The sequence below is a fragment of the Lupinus angustifolius genome, chromosome LG06 (assembly GCF_001865875.1).
Source record: "Lupinus angustifolius cultivar Tanjil chromosome LG06, LupAngTanjil_v1.0, whole genome shotgun sequence".
Taxonomy (NCBI): Eukaryota; Viridiplantae; Streptophyta; class Magnoliopsida; order Fabales; family Fabaceae; genus Lupinus; species Lupinus angustifolius.
In genome coordinates this window covers 6,667,488-6,695,195 of record NC_032014.1, presented here as the reverse complement: position 1 = coordinate 6,695,195, position 27,708 = coordinate 6,667,488, and the positions used below count along the sequence as shown (strand labels likewise).

General features: G+C 33.4%; 4 protein-coding genes and 3 long non-coding RNA genes across 9 annotated transcripts; 4 read left to right on the top strand and 3 right to left on the bottom strand.

Moving 5' to 3' along the window:
* LOC109349369 (triose phosphate/phosphate translocator, chloroplastic) lies at positions 2,300–6,138 on the bottom strand. Its single transcript, XM_019590137.1, has 12 exons — positions 5,794–6,138; positions 5,638–5,712; positions 5,358–5,423; positions 4,638–4,716; positions 4,297–4,417; positions 4,109–4,204; positions 3,787–3,899; positions 3,599–3,676; positions 3,363–3,479; positions 3,174–3,273; positions 2,950–3,050; positions 2,300–2,570 (listed from the first exon to the last, which is right to left on the bottom strand). The coding sequence occupies exons 1-12, from the start codon at positions 6,051–6,053 to the stop codon at positions 2,553–2,555; spliced, it is 1,224 nt and encodes a 407-aa protein (XP_019445682.1). The 5' UTR covers positions 6,054–6,138; the 3' UTR covers positions 2,300–2,552.
* LOC109349370 lies at positions 4,517–4,709 on the top strand. Its single transcript, XR_002107965.1, has 2 exons — positions 4,517–4,546; positions 4,583–4,709. It is a non-coding gene; the product is annotated as an uncharacterized LOC109349370 (long non-coding RNA).
* Positions 19,172–20,727, top strand: LOC109350006 (isoflavone-7-O-methyltransferase 9-like). The gene is made up of 2 exons (XM_019591104.1): positions 19,172–20,040; positions 20,212–20,727. Exons 1-2 carry the CDS (start codon positions 19,261–19,263, stop codon positions 20,512–20,514), a joined length of 1,083 nt encoding a protein of 360 aa, XP_019446649.1. The 5' UTR covers positions 19,172–19,260; the 3' UTR covers positions 20,515–20,727.
* Positions 20,961–24,256, top strand: LOC109349367 (protein DEHYDRATION-INDUCED 19-like). 2 transcript variants are annotated; one of them, XM_019590135.1, is made up of 6 exons: positions 20,961–21,456; positions 21,569–21,708; positions 23,251–23,328; positions 23,439–23,728; positions 23,858–23,975; positions 24,158–24,256. In XM_019590135.1, the coding sequence occupies exons 1-5, from the start codon at positions 21,372–21,374 to the stop codon at positions 23,964–23,966; spliced, it is 702 nt and encodes a 233-aa protein (XP_019445680.1). In that variant the 5' UTR covers positions 20,961–21,371; the 3' UTR covers positions 23,967–23,975; positions 24,158–24,256. The 2 variants fall into 2 exon arrangements, with proteins under 2 accessions (XP_019445680.1, XP_019445681.1); XM_019590136.1 differs by having other exon boundaries at positions 23,445–23,728; positions 23,858–24,256.
* LOC109349368 lies at positions 22,667–23,557 on the bottom strand. Its single transcript, XR_002107964.1, has 2 exons — positions 23,443–23,557; positions 22,667–23,304 (listed from the first exon to the last, which is right to left on the bottom strand). It is a non-coding gene; the product is annotated as an uncharacterized LOC109349368 (long non-coding RNA).
* On the top strand, positions 25,594–25,955 carry LOC109349366. Its single transcript, XR_002107963.1, has 2 exons — positions 25,594–25,801; positions 25,844–25,955. It is a non-coding gene; the product is annotated as an uncharacterized LOC109349366 (long non-coding RNA).
* On the bottom strand, positions 25,830–27,039 carry LOC109349365 (polyubiquitin). 2 transcript variants are annotated; one of them, XM_019590134.1, is made up of 2 exons: positions 26,952–27,039; positions 25,830–26,318 (listed from the first exon to the last, which is right to left on the bottom strand). In XM_019590134.1, the coding sequence occupies exon 2, from the start codon at positions 26,316–26,318 to the stop codon at positions 25,857–25,859; it is 462 nt and encodes a 153-aa protein (XP_019445679.1). In that variant the 5' UTR covers positions 26,952–27,039; the 3' UTR covers positions 25,830–25,856. The 2 variants fall into 2 exon arrangements, with proteins under 2 accessions (XP_019445679.1, XP_019445678.1); XM_019590133.1 differs by lacking the exon at positions 26,952–27,039 and having other exon boundaries at positions 25,830–26,492.

Genomic DNA, 27,708 nt, shown 5'->3' with positions numbered 1-27,708 from the left:
AAGTCCTAATTACACGCATGACCTCTTACCAGATGTTTTAAAAGATAGACAATGATTCATGGGAAAGCATGCATATTCTACAAATTAGCATCTCTGCTCTTTTTAGGAACTAAAGAGAAAGGCCCTGACAAAAAATATTAAACTCACCAACTCTTACAACTTTAGTATCTTTTTAATTTCACCAGTCATGATACCTTCACATAATCAAGCTCCTATCAATTAGAATTCTTTTGACAAGTGTGGAATGAAGCAAAAAGTTTCAATTATTCAAAGATGCAATTAGTGGCTCAATTAGCTAGCTAATTTAATTTGTGCATAAACTATGTATTTTCTTTTCTCATCCATGAAAACCAAAGACTAATGCCAGTTTTAGCAATCATTGAGAAATCAAGTCTCACTTAGATAATAATGTTGTCGGTTGATACTATTTTGATAAAAAATATATTAGAGAGATAGTTTATGATCAGAATTTTGAAGATATAACAAGTGACAACAAACATCGTAAGATGGACAAGTGATTGATTGAAGGATACCATAGGCATGTGCTTTGTTACTTTCATTTTTTTCAACTAGCTATCATATCCATTCAGTCACATGTGCTTGGTAGAATAAGAGACAGTGGAATTGGGTGTTGGAAACATTGCAAAGACTATATAGAACACTGGCTAGAACACTGAGCCATGTTGTTGAACTGGTTCATCTAATGCCACAGCCGAAGGTTTAGTCACTTATCCTCACGGTATAAAAGGGAAACACAAGCAAAAATGAATTGAGACACAGATAAATGGAGATCGTCGATGTGTTAATGGTATTGATTCCTCTTTCAGTCATTTCTATGTGACAATTCGCATAAGATGAGTAATATAGAGTCACCTTTGGCCAAGTACTAAGGACTAAAGTGTAGGTCTTAACTGAGTGGTGAGTGGTGCATAATTCAATATACTGTATTGATTAGCCTCACAAGATGTAAAATTGTACATCATTGCATGTGAACTTAGTTGTTTAGTCTTTGTTGTTATGATTATAAGCATAAATACTATGTTAATGCTAAGTGGTTCATACAGTATAGTAATATCATGCATAGTTATCAAAAAATCAAAACTTTTTCTTATATACCTTAACTTTTAACCGACTTTCTTAATAGTGCTAAATTAATTAAATTTCTTTATCAAAAGGATTAGAGATAGTACACCATGAATGTGGTTTTCCCTAGGATCCTGAAATTAAGCAACAAATCAATTAAGTGGAAGCAATTGTTGATAAAGTAGGGACAAGGATCATGTGTCCCAAAAAAATCATGTCTCCATGTCCCCTAACTAATAATTTTTATTAAAATAATATAAAAATATTAATTTATGTTTTTATATTTTATTTTCTTAATTAATTGACACATTTTAATTGGCTTGGTACACTATTGGGACACAAATTGATACAGGTGATCTGCATCAATAAAGTAGAGGTGCAGAATAATCACTAGGGAGGGGAAAAGATTTCTCATCAACATGCTTGTTTGTGCTATGTAACGTAAAGAAGTGGCTAAACATTTTACGGTCATGCAACCCATCATCAGATATAAAGTTTGATTTATAAGAATTAGTCCAATTATTTTTGCAAACGAGTTTGATATGAAACATTTTCTCCATGTCTCAATGCAAAAGAAAAATATACTTGCGGGGATACTGATCAAAGGACAAAAGAGATGAAAGCATGTGAGTGGGCTGAGTATAAGATACTAACAGTCAATCTATGAGCACACATTGCATCATGTGCTTAGTTATAAAGCAAGCTCTGCGAATCCCTCTAATTGTGTCTCACTAAAACATTCCCCTCTGCCACCAAACTTCTGCAAGATTAACACTTGCTCTCAAAAGGAAGATAAATCCTTCGTTAAGAATTTCTCATTACCCATGTATTTAGAGTTTTATACCCCTCAATTGATGGTATTTTTACTGGGGTTCCTTATTGTAGGAAGATGTCTTACTACATATGATTTCGTAATTATAGTTTATCTTGTATATTTATCCACAAAATAACAATATATATGTTATTTCGTATATCATTCTTTAGGGTGTTATGGGATATTCAAACGATCTAGCATTTGATGCTTAAACATGTGTTATTTTAGCATTTCTCGATATGGTTAGCTTCCATATCATTAAAGATATTTTTTGGGTCCTAGTCTGAAACATTTAAAAGACAATATATATCGACTCTGTCCTATCGTAATCCAATTTATGTCCAGGCTCAGTAACGGTCCAGAACAATTATTATATGCCAATTAATATTACATTATTACCACTTTAGTTTTAAGAGCTCGTTTATATAATGATGGACACATCACTTATGAGTCTAACATGAGAAGAGTGCAAATCAGCAAGTTATTGTTTTCTGAATTAACAGATACAAGAGAAGATTTCACAAAAAATGGAAAAGAAAAAAATAAAAGGCCATCCCAAAGATAGTACAATGGTGAACCGGTCACTGAATTATTTTTGAAGGGAATTTGTGATGATTTACAACGCAAGTCATCCTCCAAGTTTGCGCTTTTCTTTTTATGCTGCTTTCCCTTGCTGAAAAGAAAATTAAGAAGAAAAAAAGGTGTTAATTTTTGTGATGCTATTTAGCCTGTGCATTCTGGAGGGGTAAGGTAAAACCATCTAAAAGTACGACATTAGTTCAGAAATTTCTGATCATCAACAATTCAAAAATTTATTACTTGCTAGAAGAGTGTAACTATATATAGTAACATGTGGTTTTAAGTTGCAGCCCGTAGTACGAATTGCGGCCAGCGATATCGCGGTTCTGGAAGTTTCCATAACCATATCGCACCTGCACTCTGGCTACATCTTCCATTAAAGCATTTAGGCAGTGATTGTTGGCAATGCACAATAAAAATTTGAAGTTTCAAAAATACAGTTGTGGTAGAAATCATGTTAAAGAAAGACTCACTCGCTTCTCTTCCTCCAACTTGGCCTTGATGAGGGAGTACAGTGCCACACCAGCAATTGCAATGGCTGTTCCAATACCAGTTTGGGTAGAAATCTTGTTACCTGTGTTAATCAATTTGCCACTCAGAATGTTTGATTACTCTATCTTGAAGGGATGAAACACAATAATAAAATATACTTGGGTGGAAATTGAAGTACAATAGCATTGAAGAAAATAATACTTACCAAAGATTACAATTGAAAATCCAATAACAAACACACGTTTCAGTACGTTGCCAACTGCATGAGTAAGAGGTGCCACTCTCTCGAGTGTATTGGTGGCAACCTGATTATGAAAGATGTAAATATAAGAGATACATCATTACCACTTCACAAAAAAAGTTATTTCAAACTCGTCAAAAGTTTAACAATTACCTGATTGTAGAGATGGTAAAACATACCGACCCAGAAAAGATCTGTGACGAACTTGACCAAACCTACTTGAGCAATTGCATCACTGAAGCCATGTTTCAGCAGGGTAGGCCCTTCCAGCTATGGGATCAAATAATCAATGAATTAGGGAAGTAATGCCAAAATCAAGAGCTAAGTATTTTATAAAATCAACAAAATAAATGAAGTTGTACAGGGGAATTAATAAAGGTTTCACTCACAATTATTGCTGGTGGTAAGCACACAATAAGAGCAATGATGGAAATGTAGGCATAAATATTGGTACTATCCATACCAGTCTGCACAAAGATTTATTTAATAATATAACATGGAAGAGTAATAGTTAGTACTATATGAGTGTAATGATAAATAAATAATGTCACGGTAGCAAAGAAATATAGAATATAACCATGGCTTTCTTGGAATAGATACTCCTGTATGTAAAAGAAATGTTTGAAATCATAGCACTTATGAAGCCGAGCCAGTTGAATGAGAGCTCAGTCAATGATGCCAAGGACACACCTATACATTACATGATAATCAAAGTTAGGACAAATTGCACTGACTAGATTTCTCTGCCAAATATACATACAAGTCTTACTTGCATTTTTCGCAGTCTCCATTTTCAATTTCTTTATGCTCAAATTTAAACTCATGTTTAAGGTGACAGAGAAATAATAACACTTGAACTGTTTAAAAAATGTTGCATGCATTAATGTATGAGGTGTTACCAAGAACAACTGGAGCAAGTGAGAGCCATAAAGTGATGGGTATTGATTGTCCAAGTATGAACTGTGAAGCAGCAGCATTGAAGAATGGCTCAAGAGCTGAAACAAGAATTTAGTTCAATATTAGAAAATGCATACAGTTTCAAGTATTATCTTCATGAATATATCATAATAAAACTTTTAATGGTCACCTTTAACGGTATGTGTAAAAGACACAGCAACTGCAGCAAATGAAACATTGCTAGTGACATGGCCTAATGCGTGACAAAAAGCCACAGGAATGAGCAGCTTCAGCAAGTTGGCGTCAATAGGCTACATAAACAACAGTAATATGCCATACACAAAAAATCAGTATAGTTACCATTAATAAGATATTTTTCATCTACATTCATAAGATATTGAAACTATAGATTTCATTTTAATTCTAGAGAATGTAAATTTGTAATTTGTTAACCAATTAACATGGTTAATCCAAAGAAGCAATTAGTTGCTTTTTTTAATTATGGGCTGGGAGGTGTTGGATTTGACTTACAGCACGCTTAGGAAGGCCCACGGTCCAGCTGATCAAACAGTAAACTACTCCCACAGCTAAATGGATAACCGATACGAAGCTGCAAATACAAGCATAGTTAATCAAATTCCAAAGATAGCTTTAGTACTTCCTCTAGAGTTTAACTTCTCTCCATGGAGAAGTTATTACTAGAACATACGGCTGAAATTTTTTTAAATTTTATTTATTTATTATTTAAAAATAATATGAAATCATGACGATTAGAAAGATTTTTTTGACACATGTTATAATCTTATCTAATATACTGGACTCTCTAGTACTGGAGAGGATCCTTATCCTCCAAAAAGTGTTATTAATGATTTAACATGGTCACCATACTTGTATAAATATGGGTGAAACTAAATATAGATTTATATTAATATTCATGTGTGTCTTAATGGTAGAGGTACAAAAAAGACATGATGATAATGTGTACGATCCTGTTGGTAAAAATTTAATCATTGAACCATCCAATTTTCATGTGTTTGAACCCATATGACTGCGTGATCGCTCTAATTTTCGTAACGTATTGATATGATTGTATCGGTCTAATTGTTATACCTTATTGTGTAAATAATAGAAGAATTTTAATAATACAATCTTCAATTATTTTCATATGTCAAATAGCAACTGTTGTATATTGCTTTTAGGATGCAATTTCAATTAAGGCATGGAATGATCCATCATGTAACAGTTACTTACTATGGATAGGGGAAATAGTTGTAGATCTTCTTATTGAGGATGTTAAAAATCACATTCAAGAAGTACCTGCATCAAATAGCAAAAAGGACAAAGACGTAATTTCAATCCTTATTAAAAGAGATCACAGTCTCACGTAGTGAGTGGTAGTACGTCGTAGTAAAACCAGTGTCTGAGACAGTTGAACGTTGTTGTAATGTGGACGAAGAGACACAGAACTGAATAATACAAACAAAACGATCACATGATGCTGTGTAATTGTAGTAGAGATCACGTGACTTACCACGTGAAGAAAAAAAACCCGGTGACTAGAGCCGGGTACTTGCTGAAGAACCCTACCGGAGCTACCTTCGCTTCTCTGTTAAAAAAGGAAAACACATTAGTGAGGACAGTGATGTGGTGGAGTTCGCCGTATCAGAACGGAGGAAACAGACCTCACCCTGCTGAATCGCCACCCTCGGCAGCGGTGGCATGACATGGCTGAAGGATGACCTTCTTCAGCGCCGGCGAGATCAGTGCTGGACGCAGCTGCCTCCCCCACACGAGGTTCCCGCCGTCGGCCACTGATCCAGTTGCCTTAGCGGTGACTGGGGCGACGGAAGAGTTATAAAAGACGGCGGTGGGCTCACGCGATGGTAGCTTGCGGAAGTGAGAGAGAGGGGAGAAGGTACCAGCGCGTGACAACACTCGCGACTCCATGATGAAAAAAAGCTGAGGAACAAAGAAGAGTTTTTGTGACTTGTGAGGATGATGTTATGTTTGGTTTTAAACTTTAGTATCTATGGTTCTCGTTAACCATATCTGTGTGTGATTGGTTACAGAATGGGTGAAGATCCAGTGCTTCATGGAGCAGGTAAGTGAAAGTATGTGACAGCGTGGCAACCGTTGATGTTATTGGGTGGTAGGATAAACGGTTTGTGATGGGGAAGGATCATTGGGTGTGAGTGAGATGAGAGAATATTGGGGAGTGGATGAAAGAGGATAAGTGGGACCTCACTCTTATCTAGTTTGGGAGATTTGTATCCACGTTGGAAGGGATGATTGGTGGTGAATGAGTGTGTGAGGTTCTCTTTCAAATATCAGCGCCTTATCATATCCTTTTTCACCATTGCATTGTGATGTAGTGATTAGTGTGAACTGCTACAATTACCCATAAACTCATAACTACTTTAACTGCTAACTAATATCACAAGGAAGGAGGGGATGCTTTCACAATCCACATAATTTGAAGGTAGAATACCAACAATAATTATTCTAATTTTTATGGGAAGTTTTTAAAAGCATTATTTAAGAAATAGTAAATTGAAATTGAAACTTTCTTGAAAAATTATGTTAAAATAAAAAGAGTATTACAAATGATAAGTTTGTAAATATTCAATGAGAAGTTTTTTAAATGATAAGACTATTATAAATGAAAGTAGTAAATTATTCTAAATTCTTTTATATTTCTTAAAGTATAATCTTAAAATAAAAGTTGTAGAAATTTAAGAGAATAAAAAACGGTCAAACTTATAAGTGTGAATCATTCCAACCAGTTCAATATGTAAGCAAGGACTATTATAAATGATAATATAATAATAACTCAAATAATAGCTAATAACATAAATATAAATTAATTTCAATACAATGAAAGTAAATACATCCTATATTAAATCATGCTCAATCAATATCCTCTAACATGTCCCATGCATGATGCTAAAGTTTGGTATGTATTGAATTTGTTATAAATAACTCCTTTAAAACTGAAAATAATAAGATAATTATATGAGTTTCACATAAAATAGTTTAAAAGGTATCGTAAATTCCATACATAATCAGTATCAGAGTGATTGTCAATAAAAAAGAGGTGAGTATAAACATAATTCACCAATGAGAAAAGAAGAGTATCACTCAAATGATTCATAAGTGAGTAGATAACTCATTAATATAATTATCATTGAAAAAGAAGTCACTACTAATATAATTCACCATTACAATGATAATGCACCACAATGATCACAAGTGGGAAAATGAACAAATAAATAAATATATATATATATATCAAATAAAGTTGATAGTTGTATTAGAGTTTTTTATTTGCATAATTTTTGTATGGAATTTGGGAATTTGGAATGATAAGGTTGAATGAAAAGAATAGATGATAATAACAAGAAGGTAATATGACAAATGTAAGTGAGTAATTGTAGTTCTGAATTTTCTTCACATACATATGCAACAAAAATGACATGACAAGGTCACACATGATGAAACTCTTTTATTATCAAAAAAAATTTTGGATGATAAAAATTAGTTAAACTTATATATGTATTAGTCTAAATAATTTACTATATAAATAAAAATTATTACAAATGATATAAGATAATAAGAACTCAAATAATAACTAATAAGATAAATTCAAATAAAATAAAACTGAGTAAATTTTAACTAAAATAATGTTATCATATGTCAACTAAAATTTAAAATTTATATCATCATAATTTGCTTAGATTCACGTTATTCATTAAAATAAATAAAAGTGTAGTTGAATTAGAGGTAATAATATCATTATTACGATAATCGAGCTAAGTTCAGAATAAAGTCGATTTTTTTCAACTTCAATAGATTCAGCTCAATATTAAACTTTTGATGTAAAAAGTACTAGTATATACTATTAGTTTGATATCTGTCTTACAGACTTGACGTCATATGTCAAAAATCATGCCCTCATTCATTAAATTCCAACTCTTTCATTCATTACATAATCAAATTATTGAAATCAGTTGTTAACATAAATCGTTAAAATGGTAGGAGACATGAAAAAAGTTTTTTGATGAATCAAAAAGTATGAGAGAAAATCATAAATGAGAAAATACAAACTTTCTATATTGAATTGAGTTACATGGAATAAGGAAATCATCATTTATATACTATAATGTCTAATTAATAAATAACTTGTTAATCGATTAATTAAACATTTAATCGATTAACGAAAACAATATCACAACTAACAAACTCAAATCAACTAACAACTTTAACATCTCTCAGCAAGCTAAAATGCGTCAAACATTCCAAACTTGAAATGATTGCGTTGAACACCATATATACTCTAATACATCATCTTGTTGGTGAGTGAATCTTCGTCTTTCAGTCTTGAAATCTAAACTTGTAGCATGCTTAACCACTATTTGACAGAATCAACTTCATGTAACGCTTAACCATCTTTTTGACTAAAGCAAACCAATCATAATGGATGAAATAGAGAAAATTAATCTAAATCTTAATCCTAAGATGATGCTTCAACAAAGAAAAATACACACTTTAATATTATGTGTTTAATGAGAGGGGAATAAAGAAAATAGAGTATTAAAGAAAATAAATAATTGGGGGTAGTCGATGAAATATAAGAATAAGAAAAAAGAATGTAAAATGATCTTGTCAACTTATTCTAGAGGATGAACTGCCAAGAATCTCAAGAACTCTAAAACATCTCTTGAATAGACTATATCTATCTGGAGAGCCATTTATCGGAAAATACTCAAATAACACTCGGGCATGTTCCAACATAACAACTAAATTTACTAATTTCCACCTTCTTCTTAATAGCCTTTTGACTCCGATAGATAAAATAATCTAGTATTCCGGAAACGGTAAAAACACCTCCAACTATGACACACACAATAGTAACGAAGTGTAAGAATAAGTTATGCTCTTATGTAGAAGTAATCATAATTGGAGAAAGATCATAGAAGAAGAAAACTCGAAGCATCAGTAAGCCATAAAAAAATCTTATTTACATAATATGCCTTGAAAAACTAGTTGGTGTTGTCTTTGAGATCTTTATGAGGTGCAAGAACAACATGTAGGAGCTCCAAAGTAGATGACATTAGATAGATGATATTGATGATGATTCTTTATTGAATCTTGAAAGGAAAGAATGCTAAGAAGCCATCAAAAAGAGATAATTATTATTTTGATATCATGTTAAGAATCAAGAGCGGAAATAGAATATGAATTTTATTCATTGAGAGAATATTGAATTTACTAAATGAATTACATGATTGAGTGAATGATTATACAAAGTCACAATGAATTATTTATATTAAAGGAAGGAAAAACTAACTACACTAACAAAACTAACTAACCAAATAACAAAAGCTCAATTATTTTAACATTCTCTCGCAAACTGGAATGTATTAAACAGGTTAAGCTTGAAGTAATTGTGTTGAATACGATGATATACTCTACTACCTCCTCTTGCTGCTGAGTGAATCTTTATATCCAAGTCTTGAAATTTGAATGTGAATTAATATTGACGCTTAATCACTATAAACAGAAACAATTTCATCCAAAGCTTAACCATCTATTTTGACAGAAGCTTAACCAACCATAATGGATGAAAGAGATAAAATAAAATGGACATTGATCTTAATCCCAATATATTACTTCAAAGAAAAATACACATTTTAACAATATTATGTATTCAATGAGAGGGGTAAAAGAAAATAGAGTATGAACAAAATTGATGTAATTGTTAGTAGGCAAGTTTTACAAACTCAAAAGACTCAAGCTGCTTGCGAAATGATTAGAATGGAACCCTCTATTGGAATTAATGTGCATATTTTTTTTGTTCTTATGGATTTGCATAAAATATTTCATCTCCTATGTTTTCTTCATCAAATCCATACTGATGCAGAAGATGTCCCAGCCTTGGAGGCAAGGATTACACTCAAAAACATTAGCCATGCTTACACTTTTGATCACAAACTTGATGATGAGTACTTTGATCAAGTATCTCGGATCCTTGATAAGATGTATGAATTACATCTTTCAATTTCTACCATTGATTTAAATATAAAGGGATGATAGAATGCTAAGGCATCATCATTTATGCCGGAAGCTTCAACAAATGTGCAAGTCAATCCATAAGTTCCTTTCTGACCATATTGGAATGACATCTTTAACACAAGATGCTTCAATTTAGCGCCCGGAGATTTCTTTCCAAGATAGGCTTGGTAGTAATAATCATCATTTGTTCTCTCTTGTCAAGAATCCCATGAGAAATCTCCAAACACCTTTTGCAGTCTGCATACTTTTCTTGAATATATAATGCTTTTGCCATTGATGCAAGCACACAAGCTCTTGAGTCTCACTGTCCTTATCTATATGCTGTACAACATTCTTCAAAGTGCCAACAACCTCGTCATATCTTCCCAATGCAATCATCATATTGTTATTTGCAAGTAATAGCTAAGGAAAGGTGTGAGAGTGAGGCAATAAAGCTTTTGGAAGAGGAACAGAAGCACAAAACTGTCATGGAATTGCTTGAACAATATGTCCAGTACAAACAAGAGACAAAAAAAGAAACCAAGAAGAAGAAGATTGAAAACAAGAATCATCAAAGAGAAGATGGAAGACATAATTAATTTTACTTTGATACCATGTTAAAATGGTAGGAGGCATAAAAAAGTTTCTTGATGAATCAAGAAGTATGAGAGAAAATTATGAATGAGAAAATGAAAACTTTTTATATTGAATTGAATTTCAAGAAATAAGGGAATCACCCTTTATATATTACAATATCTGACTAATAACTAACTTGTTAATCGATTAATTAAACTCTTAATCGATTAACAAAAACAATATTATAACTAATAAACTGAAATCAAGTAAAATCTTTAACATAAACATAAAAAGCACTCAACTATTAATTTGTTCAAAGTGGGAATGCCATGTAGTTGATTGACACACAGATATCCATGTAGTTGATTGAGGCTTAATTGTTGCTTTCATTTGATAGTGATAGAAAGAAGCAATTTACCTCATTCTGATCAACTAATGCAAGTGCTGCAAATACCAAATTGACATCACTGCATACATGAAATCTAAACCTCAATCTATAGTTGCACTCAAGTTCATGTGAGAGGGTGGTTGATGCATAAATGACATACATGTCTATGAAGGTGATGAGAAACCCATAACAGATATTCCCTTGTTGTCTCCGCAGCTATCAGTCAATAAGATGGGGTTTCAGGGGGTGTTACTCATGATTCCTGGGCAAAAAATGCTTCTTAAATAATGCTATTTAAACAAGCATAACATTTTACATTTGCAAATTTTCAATCATTTGATTTGTGTATCATCACAAAATTTTACTTCTCAGGTATATGTGCTTAACATTTGAATAGGTGTGTGATGTCTACAAAGCATTCTTCATACTGATTTGTGTAGTGACAATTTTTTTTTATTTGTGCTGGGAGAACGTACCATTAGTTTTTCAATGGTCATGGACAGATGCAAACAGTTATATCTCACTCATTCAGATTATAAAACATTTTCTTCCTTATACATAACTGTTCGAAAGATTTGAATTACGTTATGCTAGCTCCTCTTGCCCAAAACTCTTTAGGAAGTATCAAATTCGAGCCAAGGTGGAGATTGTTAGATGCCTCTCATTGCTATGCCTTAAAAGAATTTTATGACAATTTTATGGCTCTCTTTAAGGGCATTTTATGTCACTTTTATGGCTTTGTTTCCAAGCATCCAATGCTTCATATCCAAGATACCAAGACTTTGCTTGCCTATAAAAGGACACATATAGAGAGCTTCAAAATCATCTTCACAACACACAACATCTCTTTCATTTACACATATATTGTGAGTGCATTCTTTGTGAGAATTCTTGTTCCATTTGAGAGAGTATTTGAGAGAAAAGATATTGTCATTTGTCCTCGTCATTATAAGAGGATTTCTTGTACTCTTCTTTTTTACATAGTGGAATTTTGCTCTTGATCGCCCGTGATTTTTTTTCCTCTCACACTGAGGGGTTTTTCCACGTTAAATCTTGTGTGTTATTTTCTTTATCCTTTACTTGCTTCTCTTTTGTTCTCAGTTAATTCGATTCAATCCTGTGCTTCCGCATTGTAATCTATCCTTAACAAAAAGTGATTGCTTCCTCTTTGATTCTACTTTGTCCTCTCTTGTCCCTTCCTCAACTTTGTCTTTGACTTCCATCTAAGTTTTGTGTTGATATTATTTTTACTTGATTTTTTGTGGATTTACTATAAAGCAGTCTTTGGAGGTGTGTCATTTTATTTTATTCTCTTTCTCCATTATATATTTTGGTAGACATCTGCTAACATGATTATAATTAATATTCTAACCATTTTACCCTTTTATTCTTGTGTGGTGGTGGGCTTTATACTAACCTATTAATTGAATTTATTCTTTTGATTTATAAAATCAACTACCATATGATTATATTTCTTCACCTTTTCCCTCTCTTGCAGGGTGAAACCAAATGAAAAATAGATATTTGGTGGAGACAGGCACGGATCTGCACACAAATGAAACGTGGAAGATTCTTTACCATCAATTTCTCCTTTTCAGATTGTTCATATGATCATATCCCTCTCTTTTTCTTCATCTGCGTCCCTGGCTTATGATGCCTAATTTCTTTTACAAATTTTATCAAACTATATACAAAAACTGAAATATCTCAACACAAACAAAAGAGGAATTCTACAATAGTCCTAATTAGTATTCCTACGAGTTGTGATTATAACACTTAATTAGTATTGTAACTTGTAACCATTATATATAGCTAAATTAAATATACTTCATATCATGTTACTTGAGAATATGAATACTAAGTCCACTTAATTAAAGATATTGTAGTGTTACACTTAAACGGGAAAAATATAAACTTTCTCTCATTAAATGAAGTTAAATTCAGCTTTGGATTTTATTTTCTTTGTTGAACCTTGCACCTAGAATACCATGCTAGATCTCTAGTCAGATTTCTCTTTTCCCTTTTTTGGCAAATGAAACCAAATCAGTTGGAAGTTGTTCCCCTCCTTACGTGCTCCTTATATTTCATGAATGACCAAAAAAATAGTAGCATCACATTCCGACAATATAATACTAGATTGCTGAACTTAGATTTCAGTGGCTGGGGTCAATCTCTTTAGAGCAAATACTTGAAAGTACTTATCCACTCCAAACTCCAAAGATAGAGGGATAGATGCGCAGTCTTCAGTTTCTTTCACCTATTTTGTGTTAATAAAAGTTTAATTTTTCAAATATTGAAGAGCTTAAGTGCAGTAAGATTGTTTAATAGAAACACCATAGTCAAATTATATGGCCAAAAGCCAAAGGAAATGGAAGCCAAATTCAATAACCAACCCTTTACTGACTTCATGAGCAAAGGAATTGACTAACGCCTAAGGGGCACATATCCACTTTCACATAAGGCCAATGACTAAGCACGTTATGAAGCAGGGGAGGATCTTCTCTAGGACAGGTGGGGGCAATTGCCCCCTCAAATATTTTAAAAAAATATTATAGAGTATTATTTTTGGTATATTTTAAAATTTAACAACAAAACTTAAAGGATAAAAGTGTAATATTTATGTATTATTAATGTAAAAATTTATACACATTCACTACATCATCCATCGTTCATTTAGATTAATTTTTTTAAGGAGTTAATAAAGATTGAATATGAATGGTAGGTGATGAACTGAAAAAGTATAAAATTCATACATTGTTAGTGCATATATTCTTCTCTCAAAGAATAATACTTCTACATAACTTATTGGACAAGAAAAAATTTAATATTCTCTTCAAAACTCTCACCCTTTATGAAGTTTCACTTTATTTAGTATCACATGACATATTCCCCTCCCCTAATATCGCTTTAGATAACTCTTCAACTCAAACTCATTCATTTTTTCACCTTAAAATGTCATATTTGCTCTTTATAAATCAGTTTTCTTCAATTGCTTTTTTCATGGCACATTATCATATGCCTATGAAGTCATGACATGATTACTTATGATTTGTTTGTTTCTTGCATCAAATTTTAGTCATGGACGTCGTTATTCTTTGTTAGTGAACTATTTTTTTATTAATTAATTTTAGTTGGGTTATTCCATTGCTATGTATGATATTCTTAATTTCGTTATTTCTATCTTTATATATTTTTCTCTTAAAAAAATATTTTTATCAATCTCAAGCATACATTATTTTGATTCTCTATTTGAAAGGATTGAAAAACTAACTTTATGCTCGATTCTTCTGAGTTTAAAATACATATAATGTTTATAAGAGATAATAAACTTATTTGTGCTTAGGAATATTTGGAATTTCTTCATAGATTTGTTATGTTATATTTTTATCATATTTCTTGGGAATTTAAACATGAAAGAATAACTCATTTTTACATTAAAAAATTATATATATTCTAATGATTTCATATGTTATTTATGTATAAATCATAATGCTGCCCCCTCTAAAATTATGGTCAAGATCCGCCACTGTTCTGAAGGACAATCACTCCTCAACATAGTTTAATGGTAGGTTCACAGTGCCCTCCATATTGGGAGCACATCTACTCTCTCCCACAATGTGTGTTTTCTAACCAATCACAAGCAACGGCAAATGGAATGATACATTGTTTTGGGATAGCAGATGTCTACCCGTAGTATAAAAAGTATAGCAAGAGGGGAAGGCCAAGCCCGTCTAATTATGCATGAATTGTGGAGTTGTTGGGACATGTAAATAGTGGCATTTAGTGCAAACGCGATGTACCCTGCATGTTTTGTCTAAAATATGGAGGGGTAGAAATCTGCTATCCCAAAATATTACCCGCCATTTTATTACGGCCTCAATAATTATACCTTAGGATTTTCATTGACAGGGTTATGGTGGTTTAAAGGCTAAAATAATAAAGTTAACACTGGCATATATTTATATTGATAAGCCAAGTTTATGGTGCAACTACTAATCAAAAGAGTTCAATTCGTCTCCTTGAGATGTCAAGATTGGAATAAGAAGAGGAAAAGTTTTAAAAAAGAAATTTATTTTTATTGAGAAATAACATGAAACGATGGATATTAAAAGATTTTTTGTCATATATCACAATCTCATACCTGAAAAGATCACATCCTAATAAGAAATGGTTTTGCTTAGAAGGAACCATATGAGATTAGGATAATTAAATGTTTCTCTATGAATGGGTTAAATAAGTAGCTTTTTGTAGAACAGGACTATAGGTTCATTTATGTTGTTTTACATAAACAAATTAGCACAATCCTAAGTCCGGCCAAGAGTTATATAGTATTAATATGACTAACAAAGATTCTCTCTTAGAGGGACCCAATACTAACAAAACCCTCCTCCCAATTGCACTTAATGAGGAGAAAATTTATAGGAGTGAAAGGATGGAAAATGAGGTTTATGGTCCTCTATATAAAAACACATGCACAATCATAGCTGCTCATGAAATACACACAGTCTAAACCATCTTCGTCTCTTTCACTTTCATCTATGGCTACCTTCTCAAACTTCATTTCTTTCATATTCTTCACAATCCTTCTAGTTTCTCTGCAAATTAATGGCAGAGACAGTAACTTCTTTTTTATAAAAGTCACACTTTCAACAACAAGGACAATAACAATAAATATTCAGGACCAGTGAGTCAGACTGAAAACAGCTATGGGGCCATGAGCTGAACCCTCCTACCACCATCACAGTCACTGACATCAACACTTACCACACATATAATACTGAGCCATAAAAACAGAAGGAGAATACAAGTCGATGGAAAATCATAAATATTTGTATTTTTAGTCAACGGTCACCAAATAAAAACAAATGGGCTGTTTTCAGCCCACTGTCTCTTTGGGTCTAATTTGTGAAGCAACTGCGAACCCAAACCTGAAAAAGAAAAGCCCAACTCCAGAACCCTTACACTAACCGAGAAGAGAAAAATACCCAAAACCTTGATCGCCACCTCCACCGTCCCGACGTAACGATGTCCGCCGTTGCTGCCAGGTCATTCATCCGCTCCGTCGCCAGATGTGCTCCCACTCTCTAACCGCACTTTCAGGTATAACACAATACATTCTCTAACTGTAATAACTGTAACACCACCTCATTGAATTCTAAGTTTTATTGAAAGTTGAAGGTTGCCGGTGATGTTGAGCTTCAGCGTGGAATCGATGCTTCCTTTGACATTGCTACTGCTTCCGTGTTGCTTATTCACGTTATTTTTGTAAATGATTAACAAAATATATATAACATTTTATTGAAAAGACATATCCATTATGATTAATCGAATAAAGGTTTGGGTTTAAAAGCTGGTTCAGTTAACATTGTAAGTATAGAGTTGGATAGGGATTCAAAAAATAAGCAAATAAGATTCAATAATGAATAAGCCTTACCAAACGCTAAATATTTATCAATACTAATTTTTTGAACCATAACCCATACTTTAGGAGCGGGTAGGATCAACTTCTCACCTTTACTTTTTATAATGTGGTTTCATTGAGGGCAAATTTGGATTATGAAATGAATTGTTTGTTGCCTGACTTAATGTAGGATAGGAAGTGATTTTGAATTAAGTTTCATATATGATTTCTTTGGGACGTGCTCGATGTAGGGACTAGGGGCCCAACAGATTTTCTACTTATGTCCAGATGATTTTGACTTGTTTTGGAGATGACCTATAGAAACCCGAGGAAGGAGGGGCTTAGATCACATGAAGCAGTAACTATTGAAATGTAAATAAGGATGAAAAGGAAATAATAGAGAGAAGAGAGAGAAAAATATACAGACATTGCATGTGGTTTTGGACAGGCCCGACAAGCCTTGAGTGGAAAAATACTCTGCATGAAAAATGAAAAATGAAAAATAACTCTTCAACAAATGGTGCTGTATGAGACAAAAACTTCTCTCTTCACATGTACAACATCCTTCTTTTAGTTGTCGACATAGGTCTTCATATAAGTGTCTATATATGAATGACAATCAATAAATAGGGAAAACGTGAGATAAGAAAAAAAAGGCAAATAATTGATTCTCTCACCAAGAAATTGACTCCATTATTTGCTGAAGTTAAAACTGAAAATCACATAAGGAAACTGTAGTGAAAATCAACATTTACAATGAAAGGGCTAAATACATAAATTGATTTTCTCCCCAGGAGACAAGCTCCATTAATGATGAAAAGACTATTATACATAAATTTCTATCTTTTTGTTTCTTGATTTTCAACAGCATTTAACTTGTGTTTCTCATGTCTCCTTACAAAATGTTCTAAGGTTTCATGTTTTAACAAGTAATAATAATTTAGCATTACTTGAATAACCAAGCTACGGTGGGATGATCTATTGGGATTGTTTGAAATATATTATTATATCAAGTCCTACATTGTCTAGTATTAGAATAGAGTAGAGTATCAATGTTATATATCGAACTCATGTCCCTTGTTGTAATGTGCATCAGATATAAGCATCAAATAGGAACACCCCATGGGCACGTAGGCCCATGAGTGTGTTAGGGTTTGTAATCTTTATTCTCTAATAATATATTGGTAGCCGCTCAGCACTCCCGGGGACGTATACACAATGGGCCGAACTCCGTTAACAAACTCTCTTGTTTCTTCTCTTCTATTTATTCTATCTACATTATTTGATTGTTTGTGGCCAACGTTGCGCAACGACCGCTTCCGTTGCACCAACAATTGGTATCAGAGCCAATTGATAGATGACTCTTAACCCAGACGTTAGAGAATGTCTAAAGAGGGTGAATGCGTGATGGTAGACAAGGTGCATCAAAAGTAATGACAAAGATAGAGTAGATGAGTTTAAGGAGAATGAAACATGACAGAACTGTGGTGTGAGCGATGTATGTGTGTTGATCCAGAACCCATAAGTTCATGTATTGGGTTAGGATCAAGGTGGAGATAAGGACTTATGTGTTGAGTTTGACCCAGAGACAGATGCTGACAATATATTTCTAGATGATGAGGAAATGTTCTCATTTGAGATGACAAGTAGAATATCATAATGGCGTGTCTAAGACGTCATAGTGAAGGATATTAATTGTTAGCAGATTCACAAAAGCACAGAGGCGCTCACTAACTTTGATGTAGGTTGTAACATGAGCATTGACTTTGATGCAAGTTGTAACACGAGCATTGGTAGAGATGCAGGGTGTGACGTGGGCATTGGCTTGGATGCAAGGATGTGACACAAACATTAGTTAGCATTGACGCAAGGTGTGCTGTGGATATACTCCTTATGGTGGAGTATGATAGTTCTTTTGAACTAGGATTGTCGAAGTAGACAATGGTAGCAGCGGTTGAGGCTTTCCAAGGAAGCTCAAAGGTTCAGTTTGACTGAGTATTGAAGAGTACGATTGTTGGTGAACTTTTGTGTAGAGGTTCCAATATATCGAAAAACTTCCTAGCAATAAGTGGTTAGGTGGCGTGTTCCATTTGATAGCGGTACGAGAAACTGCACTACAAGTTTGGAGAGCTAAGCTCTTGATAAAATCGTCAAAATACTCATAAGGTCTATGCGGTAGGGGAGCAGTTAAAGAGAATTAGACATTAAACAAGGTGGAGTCATATATTCGCTTAGGTGAAGATTCTTGTGTAGATTTCCTAAGGAGCGAGATATTTGTCTATTTCAATCAAGGTGGAGATTGTTGGGATTGTTTGAAATATATTATTATATGAAGTTCCACATTGCCTAATATTAGAATAGAGTAGAGTATCAATGTTATATATTGGACTCATGTCCCTTGTTGTAATGTGCACCAGATATAAGCACCAAATAGGAACACCCCATGGGTAGGCCTATGGGTGTGCTAGGGTTTGTAATCTTTATTCTCTAATAATATATTGGTAGTTGTTCAGCGCTCCCGGGGACGTAGGCACAATTGGCCGAACTCCGTTAACAAATTCTCTTGTTTCTTCTCTTCTATGTATATTATTTGATTGCTTGTGGTCAACGCTGTGCAATGACCGCTTCCGCTACACCAACATGATCAACCACTATATATGTAGCAGACTAATTCATTTGGAATAAACACAGCAAGTCACAAGTTCCAAACAAAGAAAACTCAATAAATCTGCATTCTCATGGCTTCTGATAATAATGGCTATAGTGCAAGTGAGCTATTTCAAGCTCAAGTTCACTTGCACAGACACATCCAAAACCATTTAACTACCCAGTGCATCAAATGGGCCATTGAACTTGGCATACCAGATATCATCCACAACCATGCACAACCCATTACTCTTCCCCACTTGGTTTTAGCTCTTCAAGTTCCACAAGCTAAAGTTGCTTGTGTTCAGCGCCTAATGCGCTTATTGGCACACAATAACTTCTTTTTTATAACTAAAATAATAGATACCAACGCTGAAGCCAAAGATGCATATTCTCTTACTCCTTCCTCACAGCTCCTTGTTAAAGGTTCTGACCAAAGCTTATTGTCAATGGTTCAGCTTATGACCAACCAAACTCTGTGTGATATGTTTAATCATTTGGGGAAGTGGACTTTCACGGAGGAGAATACACTTGTTGAGACTGCATTAGGGTCAGAAAGCTTTTGGGACTACATGCAACAAAATCCCACACTATTGACACTCTTCAATGAGGGAATGGAAAGTGATTCAAGCCTAGTAAGGCTGGGATTGAGAGATTGCAAATTCGTTTTTGAGGGCTTGGATTCTTTGGTTGATGTTGGTGGTGGAACTGGAAACACAGCTAAGTTCATTTCTGAAGCATTTCCTAATCTAAAATACATAGTTCTGGACCTTCCCCAAGTTGTTACAGGCATAGCAGGAAGCAACAACTTGACTTTTGTTGGTGGCAACATGTTTAAATCTATTCCCCAAGCTGATGCAGTTTTACTCAAGGTATTCAAAAGAATTGAACTCCTCACTTGTTTTCACTTCACTTACTAATAATGCCTAGGTATATAGTTTTAAAATTAATAATATGACATTTTTAGGTTGAATTAAATCATTAGGAGCAAACATGGCTGAGAGCCATTTTGATACATCCTTCATTCCATTTTACTTTTGCAGTGGGTTTTACATGATTGGAGTGATGATGACTGCATAAAGATACTAAAAAATTGTAAAGAAGCTATTTCAAGCAAAGACAAACAAGGAAAAGTGATCATAATTGATACCGTGATAAATGAAAAGCAAGATGAACATGGAGTGACAGAAGTTAAACTCTTCTTTGACATAGCTATGATGGCTATTCACAATGGAAAGGAGAGAGATGAAAACGATTGGAAGGGACTCTTTAAGAAGGCAGGCTTCACAAATTACAAGATATTTCCCACATTTGGCTTTAGATCTCTCATTGAACTTTTTCCTTAAGCCTGATCATAATAATTTATCAAGTGGTCAAAGTTGTATAACTGAAGTGATGTGAACATTTCTTATATACACTCGTGTGGTGTATAAGTTGAATTGTTAGAGATGCAAAAATATGGTCAGATGTAATGTAAGAGTTGTTGAACTAAATAATTGTTGCATAATCAAGCAACATAAATTAAAAATTAATAATTACGTGATTGAAATGAAAAGGCACTTAAGTTCCAAGCTAAAAAATATTGAGCCGAGAGATGAGATGATTATGCCACAAATGCTAAAATGGATTAATTTCTTACCCAAAAAAATAAGAGGATAAAAAAAGATTAGATGATTGTATAATAGAAGATGCTCTAACTCAACAATTATCTCCTTATTAAATAGAAGCTCACCATCTTGGATCTAGTGTACCTAATAATTTAAATTAAAAACAAATAAACTAAAAGTTCGAGTCACCAAAATTAAGAATGAACAAAACAAAGAAAGCCCCAAAATTGTCCAAACCGCATTAGCAACGAATAATAGGAAAGGGGGACATTACCAAATGTGTGTGGTATGTCCTAACTCAAGTCCTACATTTCCTCCCAATTGTTTAGTCTCAACTTTGATGAAACCACAAACAGAATACAACTCTCTCGGCCATTACTGTCGGCAAATCCTGAAACTAATAAAAAAGTCAAATTCAAACATTAAAAACAAAAGAAAAAAGATTGCACACTCAATCAAAACACACCCACCATCTTCCTCCACTTGCTTTTCTCTCCTGGCTCTTTAATCTCAAAATATCTTAATCCATTTCCAATAAAAGCCAAAAAATATTCTAAGTGTTCATTTAAATTTCTTGGATTTGATCATAACCTTCAATGGATTCTGATTTTTGGACCTCGCGCATTGCCGCTGCCAAACGCCAATATGCGCTTCAGTATCATCATCCAAGTTCCCACTTAGGTTGGTTACTGTTCATTGCAATCTATAACAAATGTTTCCCATTATTTTTTGCAGAGAAAAATTTTATGGGTCCGTTCAAATTTTGATTTTTTTTATTTTTAATTTGTGTTAGATCGGTTGGGAATCGACGATTTCGAGGCTGAAGAAGAGGTGCGACCTGATTTCCCGTGTCCGTATTGTTACGAAGACTTTGACATAGCGTCTTTGTGTTCGCATCTAGAAGACGAACATTCATGTGAATCAAGAGTCACGGTAATATGTTTATGTTTGTTATGTATGGAGTCTCTTCTTATTTCTGATATCTTTGTTTTCTTATGCTGTAATTTGATCTATGTTCTGTTATGTTGTTATAAGTTTAAGTTTGTTAAGGAGGATTGTCTTTAGGAAAAATATGATAAGTTAGGTCCTATTTGATCCTTATATATATGCAGCGAAGCATACATGTTACTTGCATGGTATTATCAAATATCTCTAGAAGTTGTTAAAAAAAATAATGCTTTGTTCAAAAGAGAAGATGAGAAATATTAATAGCTTCAAATCATTGATAGCAAAATTATTGGAAGTTTATTATTAGTTTTCTCAAATGATTGAAAGCTACACCTTAATGCCATTTTAGCCAGTTGTAAAGAGGGAACCTCTGATTTTTCATTTATTCCTATAGCAGAAGAATTCTCTGTTGCTTACTTGGCTTCTCATATAAAAATCTGAGGCGAGTGTTAATTCTGCAAACACAGATATAATGTCAGTCATGGCAATTTTAGGCAGAAAAATGGTTGAGACTTCAGGTGTGCAATACAAATGGCATATACTCAGAGGCAGAAGTAGAAGATTTTTATTAAGTAGACCAAAGAAGAAGAATACTTTATTTAGGGGGGCGAGTTAAAGAATTTATATTCGTTTCAGAACAAAAATAAATACGTGTGAAAAACTTAACACTAAGCACAACCCCTGGATATAATGACATTTTGTCTAAGTCATTGATATTTAGGATCTCGGACAAGTTACCTGCCTTAGGTTCATGACATGGTCTACATTTTCATTGACATGAACATGTAATGCATTTGTAATTTACTAGTTCATTCTAGCATTCTGCATAAGCATGTTTCCTTTTGTCTTTTGGCCTTTTGCCCTTATTCTCCGGATGCTTTGCGATTTCGTTGTAATAAAGGGAAGAATTACAGAGACTAAATTAGCTCAAGCATGTATCTAAAAACTTTCTGGAGTAGGAAAGCATGCACTTCGAAGAGTTCTTATATGGTCTAGCTTTTTTGAATTTGTAATCTATAAAGATGAGTGAGCAATCAAAAGCAATTCATGGAGAGATATAGCTTATTATGAAGGCTTCTTGTTTTTATGCCCTTGAACCATTTTTTTTCTACCTATATATTTGTTGAGCACGAGATTAGTATTCTCTTTTCCACTTTTTTGTTTGTGTATTGCATACCTGTGCTCAAGTCAGATATCCAAGACAATTCAGGAGGTATGTTCTTAGCAACCACTTAATCAAATGGGAAATGATTCTATATCCTTTCATAAAAATGAATCTTTGGATCAACAATCTTCTAACTCTCAACCTAAAACATTAACTGTCATTAAAAATCATTTGGTCATTGAGATAGACTCTTGAAGCATCTGTACAAATCAACTATGTAAATGAAAAACCAAAGAAGCTGAAGACTAATGAAATACCATTTTTCTTTTTTATGGTTGTTACTTTAAATTCCTGCTGCAAAGATTGAACCGGTCTCTAATTCTGCTTATGATAGTCTCATGCTTTGTTTTTCTTGTGTGCAGAGTTGTCCTATATGCTCAGTTAAAGTTGCACGGGACATGTTGAGTCACATAACGCTACAACATGGGCATTTATTTAAGATATCCTTTATACTATTAATTTGATTCAAACTAATTAGCTTTCTCAGATGATTGATTGTTTATCAAGTTAAAAATGAAAACATCAATTGCTACTCTTAACTGAGGATTACTTACAGAGAAGGCGCAGGTTAAGAAGGGTTGCTATTCCAAACAGTCAGACATTGTCTCTTTTAGGGCGAGATCTTCGTGAGGCTCATTTACAGGTGCTCCTTGGTGGCAGTAGTGGCGGATATCGGGCAAACAATGCTACAGTATCTAATGCAGCTACTGATCCATTCCTATCCTCTCTTATTTTAAATTTCCCTGCTTGTGAAGCAGAAGAAATCTCTAAATCTGTGGTAACAAGCTCTGAAGATTCTTCTGCAAAGAATGCAGCACCTATACATATTTGGAAATCAAGGTGCTTTTTTCATGAATTTTGGTTACCTAGTCGTTATGTAATAGAATTGGCTTTGACATTTCTTCAAAATTTTCAATACCTCAAGTCATCATGAAACTCTAGTATTGATCTGTTTCTCTCTCTATGCAGTTTTGATTCTTCCTTGACTGTTGAAGAGAGGGAGAAAAGGATGAGACAATCTGCTGGGAGATCTGGTTTTATGCAGGATTTGTTTCTTTCAACTTTGTTAGATGACTAATGGAAAGTTTAAGCTGTTTAGAAAACAATAACTAAACATGTGATCTATCCTTAAGGATCTTGGTGAAGAATGCAACTGGTGGGATACATTGATGATCAGACAATCCATGCTAACCTAATCGAGATATATAGCGGCGGAGCTTTTGAGGTTGTGCTGAATCTGATGATAGTTATCATTTATCACCATCATTCTAAGCACCTTCATTTGAGATGTATTATTATCTGTTAATAAATGTTTTTTTTTCAACTTATGGAATTCTTGCTTTGTTTTATTGCCATTATAAATCCCTTCAATCCTGTGAGCATTACCGATAGATGTGGATGTCTGATGAAGAAACTGGAACTTCGTGATCCCTGTGGGAATATGAATTTGTAGAAATGACACAATTGGCTCTAGCGAGCCTATTACAATTGGCTCGGCCAGTACCATATAGTTTTTACAACATTGGGAGAATAACTACCCGAGCCACAGGTTAAATGCACGCAGGGCTTCTATCTTCTAAATAGATAATGAAGTAGACCAACTATTTCCCAGATATCAAAATATAACAATATTTAATATACATAATAATTATTTGATTGCTTTATTATAATATTTGCCTCTTGACATCATAGGAAATTACCTTTTTAATTTCTTTCAATCCTGGAAACCAGAATGGTGTTTATAGAAAAACAATATTTTAAAAACAATTGGCCGTTTAATACTTTAATATACTGTTCAGCAAATTGGCTCTATTTTCTATTCCTATCCCGTCCCAGGAAATTAATATATTCAGACGTTACTCACATATTACCCTCAATATTTAATTATAACCCTTTTGAATCTTCATCTTCCATGTCCTTTTCAATTGAAATTTGAAAGAGGGATTATAATATATACATTGACGGGTACTGATATTTAATTATCCATGGGTCAGCAGTCTGCAACTGAAAAAAAGTAATTAGAAACCATAAGAAAATAGCAAATTTGGAAATAACAAAGTATATTTCATTCAATTTGGATAAAAACAAAATCACAGTTATCTGTATTGGTTCTCTTCGTATGATTCTTGAATTGTTGGTTGACACTGAACCCTACATGATTGGAATGATGTTAAATCCATCACACTGCAATGTTAAGACGATGCAACGTTACAACTCAGGTCTCGAATTTGGATCACGAGCATTATCTATAGCCATGGGAGAAGAAAAATTGACACTTGGTGAATTTATAAAGTATAAACGTTTGAAAACTTCAATAAACACATTTATACAACCATCGTTGTAGGACAATGATCGCCCGAGACGCAAGTTAAATGCACGCACGGCTTCTATCTTCTAATTCCATAATAAAGTAGACCACCTATTCCCCAGAGATCTAAACATAACAAAATTGAAGTAGAACAACTATTAACTTTTTTAATTTCTCTCAATCCAGAAAACCAGAATGGTGTTTATAGAAATACAATCGTTTAATACTTTAATATACAGTTCAGCAAATTGGTTCTATTTTCTGTTGCTATCACGTCCCAGGAAATTAATATAAAGTCATTTTAATTCACTTAAGGACGTTACTCACACATATTACCCTCCATATTCGATTTTATATCCCTACCGTTGAATCACCATCTTCCCTATCCATTTCATTTGAAATTTGAAAGAGGGACTATAATATATACAATGATGGGTACTGATATTTTATTATGGATGTCTGCAGTCTGCCACTGAAACAAAGTAATTTAGAAACCATAAGAAAATAGCAAATTTGGAAATAACAGAACATATTTCAACCAAGAGGGACCACCGGATAAAAACAGAAGGCAGGACTTCCACCTACACACTGAGCTCTTGAGCAATGTAGCCCTGGACTTCCACACACATTGAGCCATGTACAAACAGAACCGTAGAGTAGTTAAAAGCCACCACGAAGACGTAAGACAAGGTGAAGAGTTGACTCCTTCTGAATGTTATAGTCAGCAAGAGTCCTTCCATCTTCCAACTGTTTCCCAGCGAAGATCAACCTCTGTTGATCTGGTGGAATCCCCTCCTTGTCTTGTATTTTTGCCTTCACATTATCAATCGTGTCAGAACTCTCCACCTCCAATGTAATAGTCTTCCCAGTCAGAGTCTTCACAAATATCTGCATTCCTCCCCTCAAACGCAGTACCAAATGAAGAGTAGACTCCTTCTGGATGTTATAATCTGCCAAAGTCCTTCCATCTTCAAGTTGCTTTCCAGCAAATATAAGCCTCTGTTGATCTGGTGGAATACCCTCCTTATCTTGGATCTTGGCCTTAACATTGTCAATGGTGTCAGAACTTTCCACCTCAAGGGTGATGGTCTTGCCAGTTAGGGTTTTCACAAAGATTTGCATCTGCATACAAACAAACAATCAAACAAAACTACATCACTCCCCAACTTCTTGATATACAAGAACGGTTTATAACAAATTTCAATCAAAATTTTCTGAAATGTCAATAAGGGACAGAGGCTTATTACTTATTACAAACTTGCATTTATACAACTTCGAAGACAAATAAGATTACTGGTTAAAAATACCTTCATAATTCGATTAAACCGAACTACACAATTAACGATCTAGTATCAAAACACAGTTATATCGTATCTCCTCATCTCAAGATAGTTTCTCACGTGAATCAAATTGCCACATTAATTCAGAAATATTTCATAAAGCTTTAATGTTGAGTGAGTACTCGCAAAATAAAGTCATGAATAGTGTTTCAAAATTATTCCTCGCGGAGAAGAAATTCTTACCCTAATTATCGAGTCAAATAATCAAGATCGAAGGGCATAACAAATCCCACTAACGTTTTTCCGTCAATTAATGGAGAAGTCAGAAATAATCGAATCAGAACATACAAGTCTTCCAAATTCTACGTTATATCGGCACCAAAAACGCAGAGAAAAGCATTTAACCAACCAAAGAAATAAGAACTCAAATTTCCAGGGAATAATAATCGAGAAATAGAAAGGAGGAGAGGTATACCTTGAAGGTACTTACTACTATTTTCAATACAACTCAGCGAATTCAATTAAGTTTGTGATTTAAGATGATGATTATGGATTATGGTTTGTGGTTTGGATTTTTATAGCAAAAAAACGGTTAGCTGTTGCGTTACGCAAACGCAACTTAATCAATCAGGTTGTGACGCGTGGATGAATTGAATAGTCAACACTGTTAAAATACGACACCGCCTCTATATAATTCCAGGTAATTCTGATTTGTTAAGGCTAAGGCGGTTTTCAACCGCCTCTAGATAATTCCAGTACTTTCTAAAAATGATTTGTAAGAAAATATTTGAGAAATTTTTCTCACCTCACAATAAATAAAGAATATGATATTTATACAGTATTACTATAAACAAATAAATTTTTATACATAAGCTTTTTATCATTTAGTATTTATTTGCAATATTTTTTAGTTAATAATAGTAAAGTATGAATTTTGATGATGTAATAATAATGTATAAAAAAATTCTCACCTCACAATTATATAAATAATATAATATTTATACATTATTAATATAAATAAATATTTATATATAATCATTTTATTCTTCATCATTTATTTGCATTACTTTTTTTAATCGATAATAATAAAATATAAATTTTAATGATATAATACAATATATAAATCTTTTATATTATTAATACATATATTTTATCTCTTAAATAAATACACCTCATTTTTCATGTTAAATCAAGATGGTTATTATGTTGACCTATCTATTTTATTTTATTCA

Coding starts and splice junctions, on each gene's coding strand:
- LOC109349369 (XM_019590137.1), bottom strand. CDS start 6,053: ATGGAGTCGCGAGTGTTGTCACGCGCTGGTACCTTCTCCCCTCTCTCT. Junction 5,424..5,637: donor GGGTTTTTTTTCTTCACGTG/GTAAGTCACGTG, acceptor TATTTGATGCAG/GTACTTCTTGAATGTGATTT. Junction 3,900..4,108: donor ACTTGCTCCAGTTGTTCTTG/GTAACACCTCAT, acceptor TGTAATGTATAG/GTGTGTCCTTGGCATCATTG.
- LOC109349367 (XM_019590135.1), top strand. CDS start 21,372: ATGGATTCTGATTTTTGGACCTCGCGCATTGCCGCTGCCAAACGCCAA. Junction 23,329..23,438: donor AACATGGGCATTTATTTAAG/ATATCCTTTATA, acceptor ACTGAGGATTAC/TTACAGAGAAGGCGCAGGTT. Junction 23,729..23,857: donor ATACATATTTGGAAATCAAG/GTGCTTTTTTCA, acceptor CTCTCTATGCAG/TTTTGATTCTTCCTTGACTG.
- LOC109349365 (XM_019590133.1), bottom strand. CDS start 26,324: ATGCAGATGCAAATCTTTGTGAAAACCCTAACTGGCAAGACCATCACC.
- LOC109350006 (XM_019591104.1), top strand. CDS start 19,261: ATGGCTTCTGATAATAATGGCTATAGTGCAAGTGAGCTATTTCAAGCT. Junction 20,041..20,211: donor CTGATGCAGTTTTACTCAAG/GTATTCAAAAGA, acceptor TTACTTTTGCAG/TGGGTTTTACATGATTGGAG.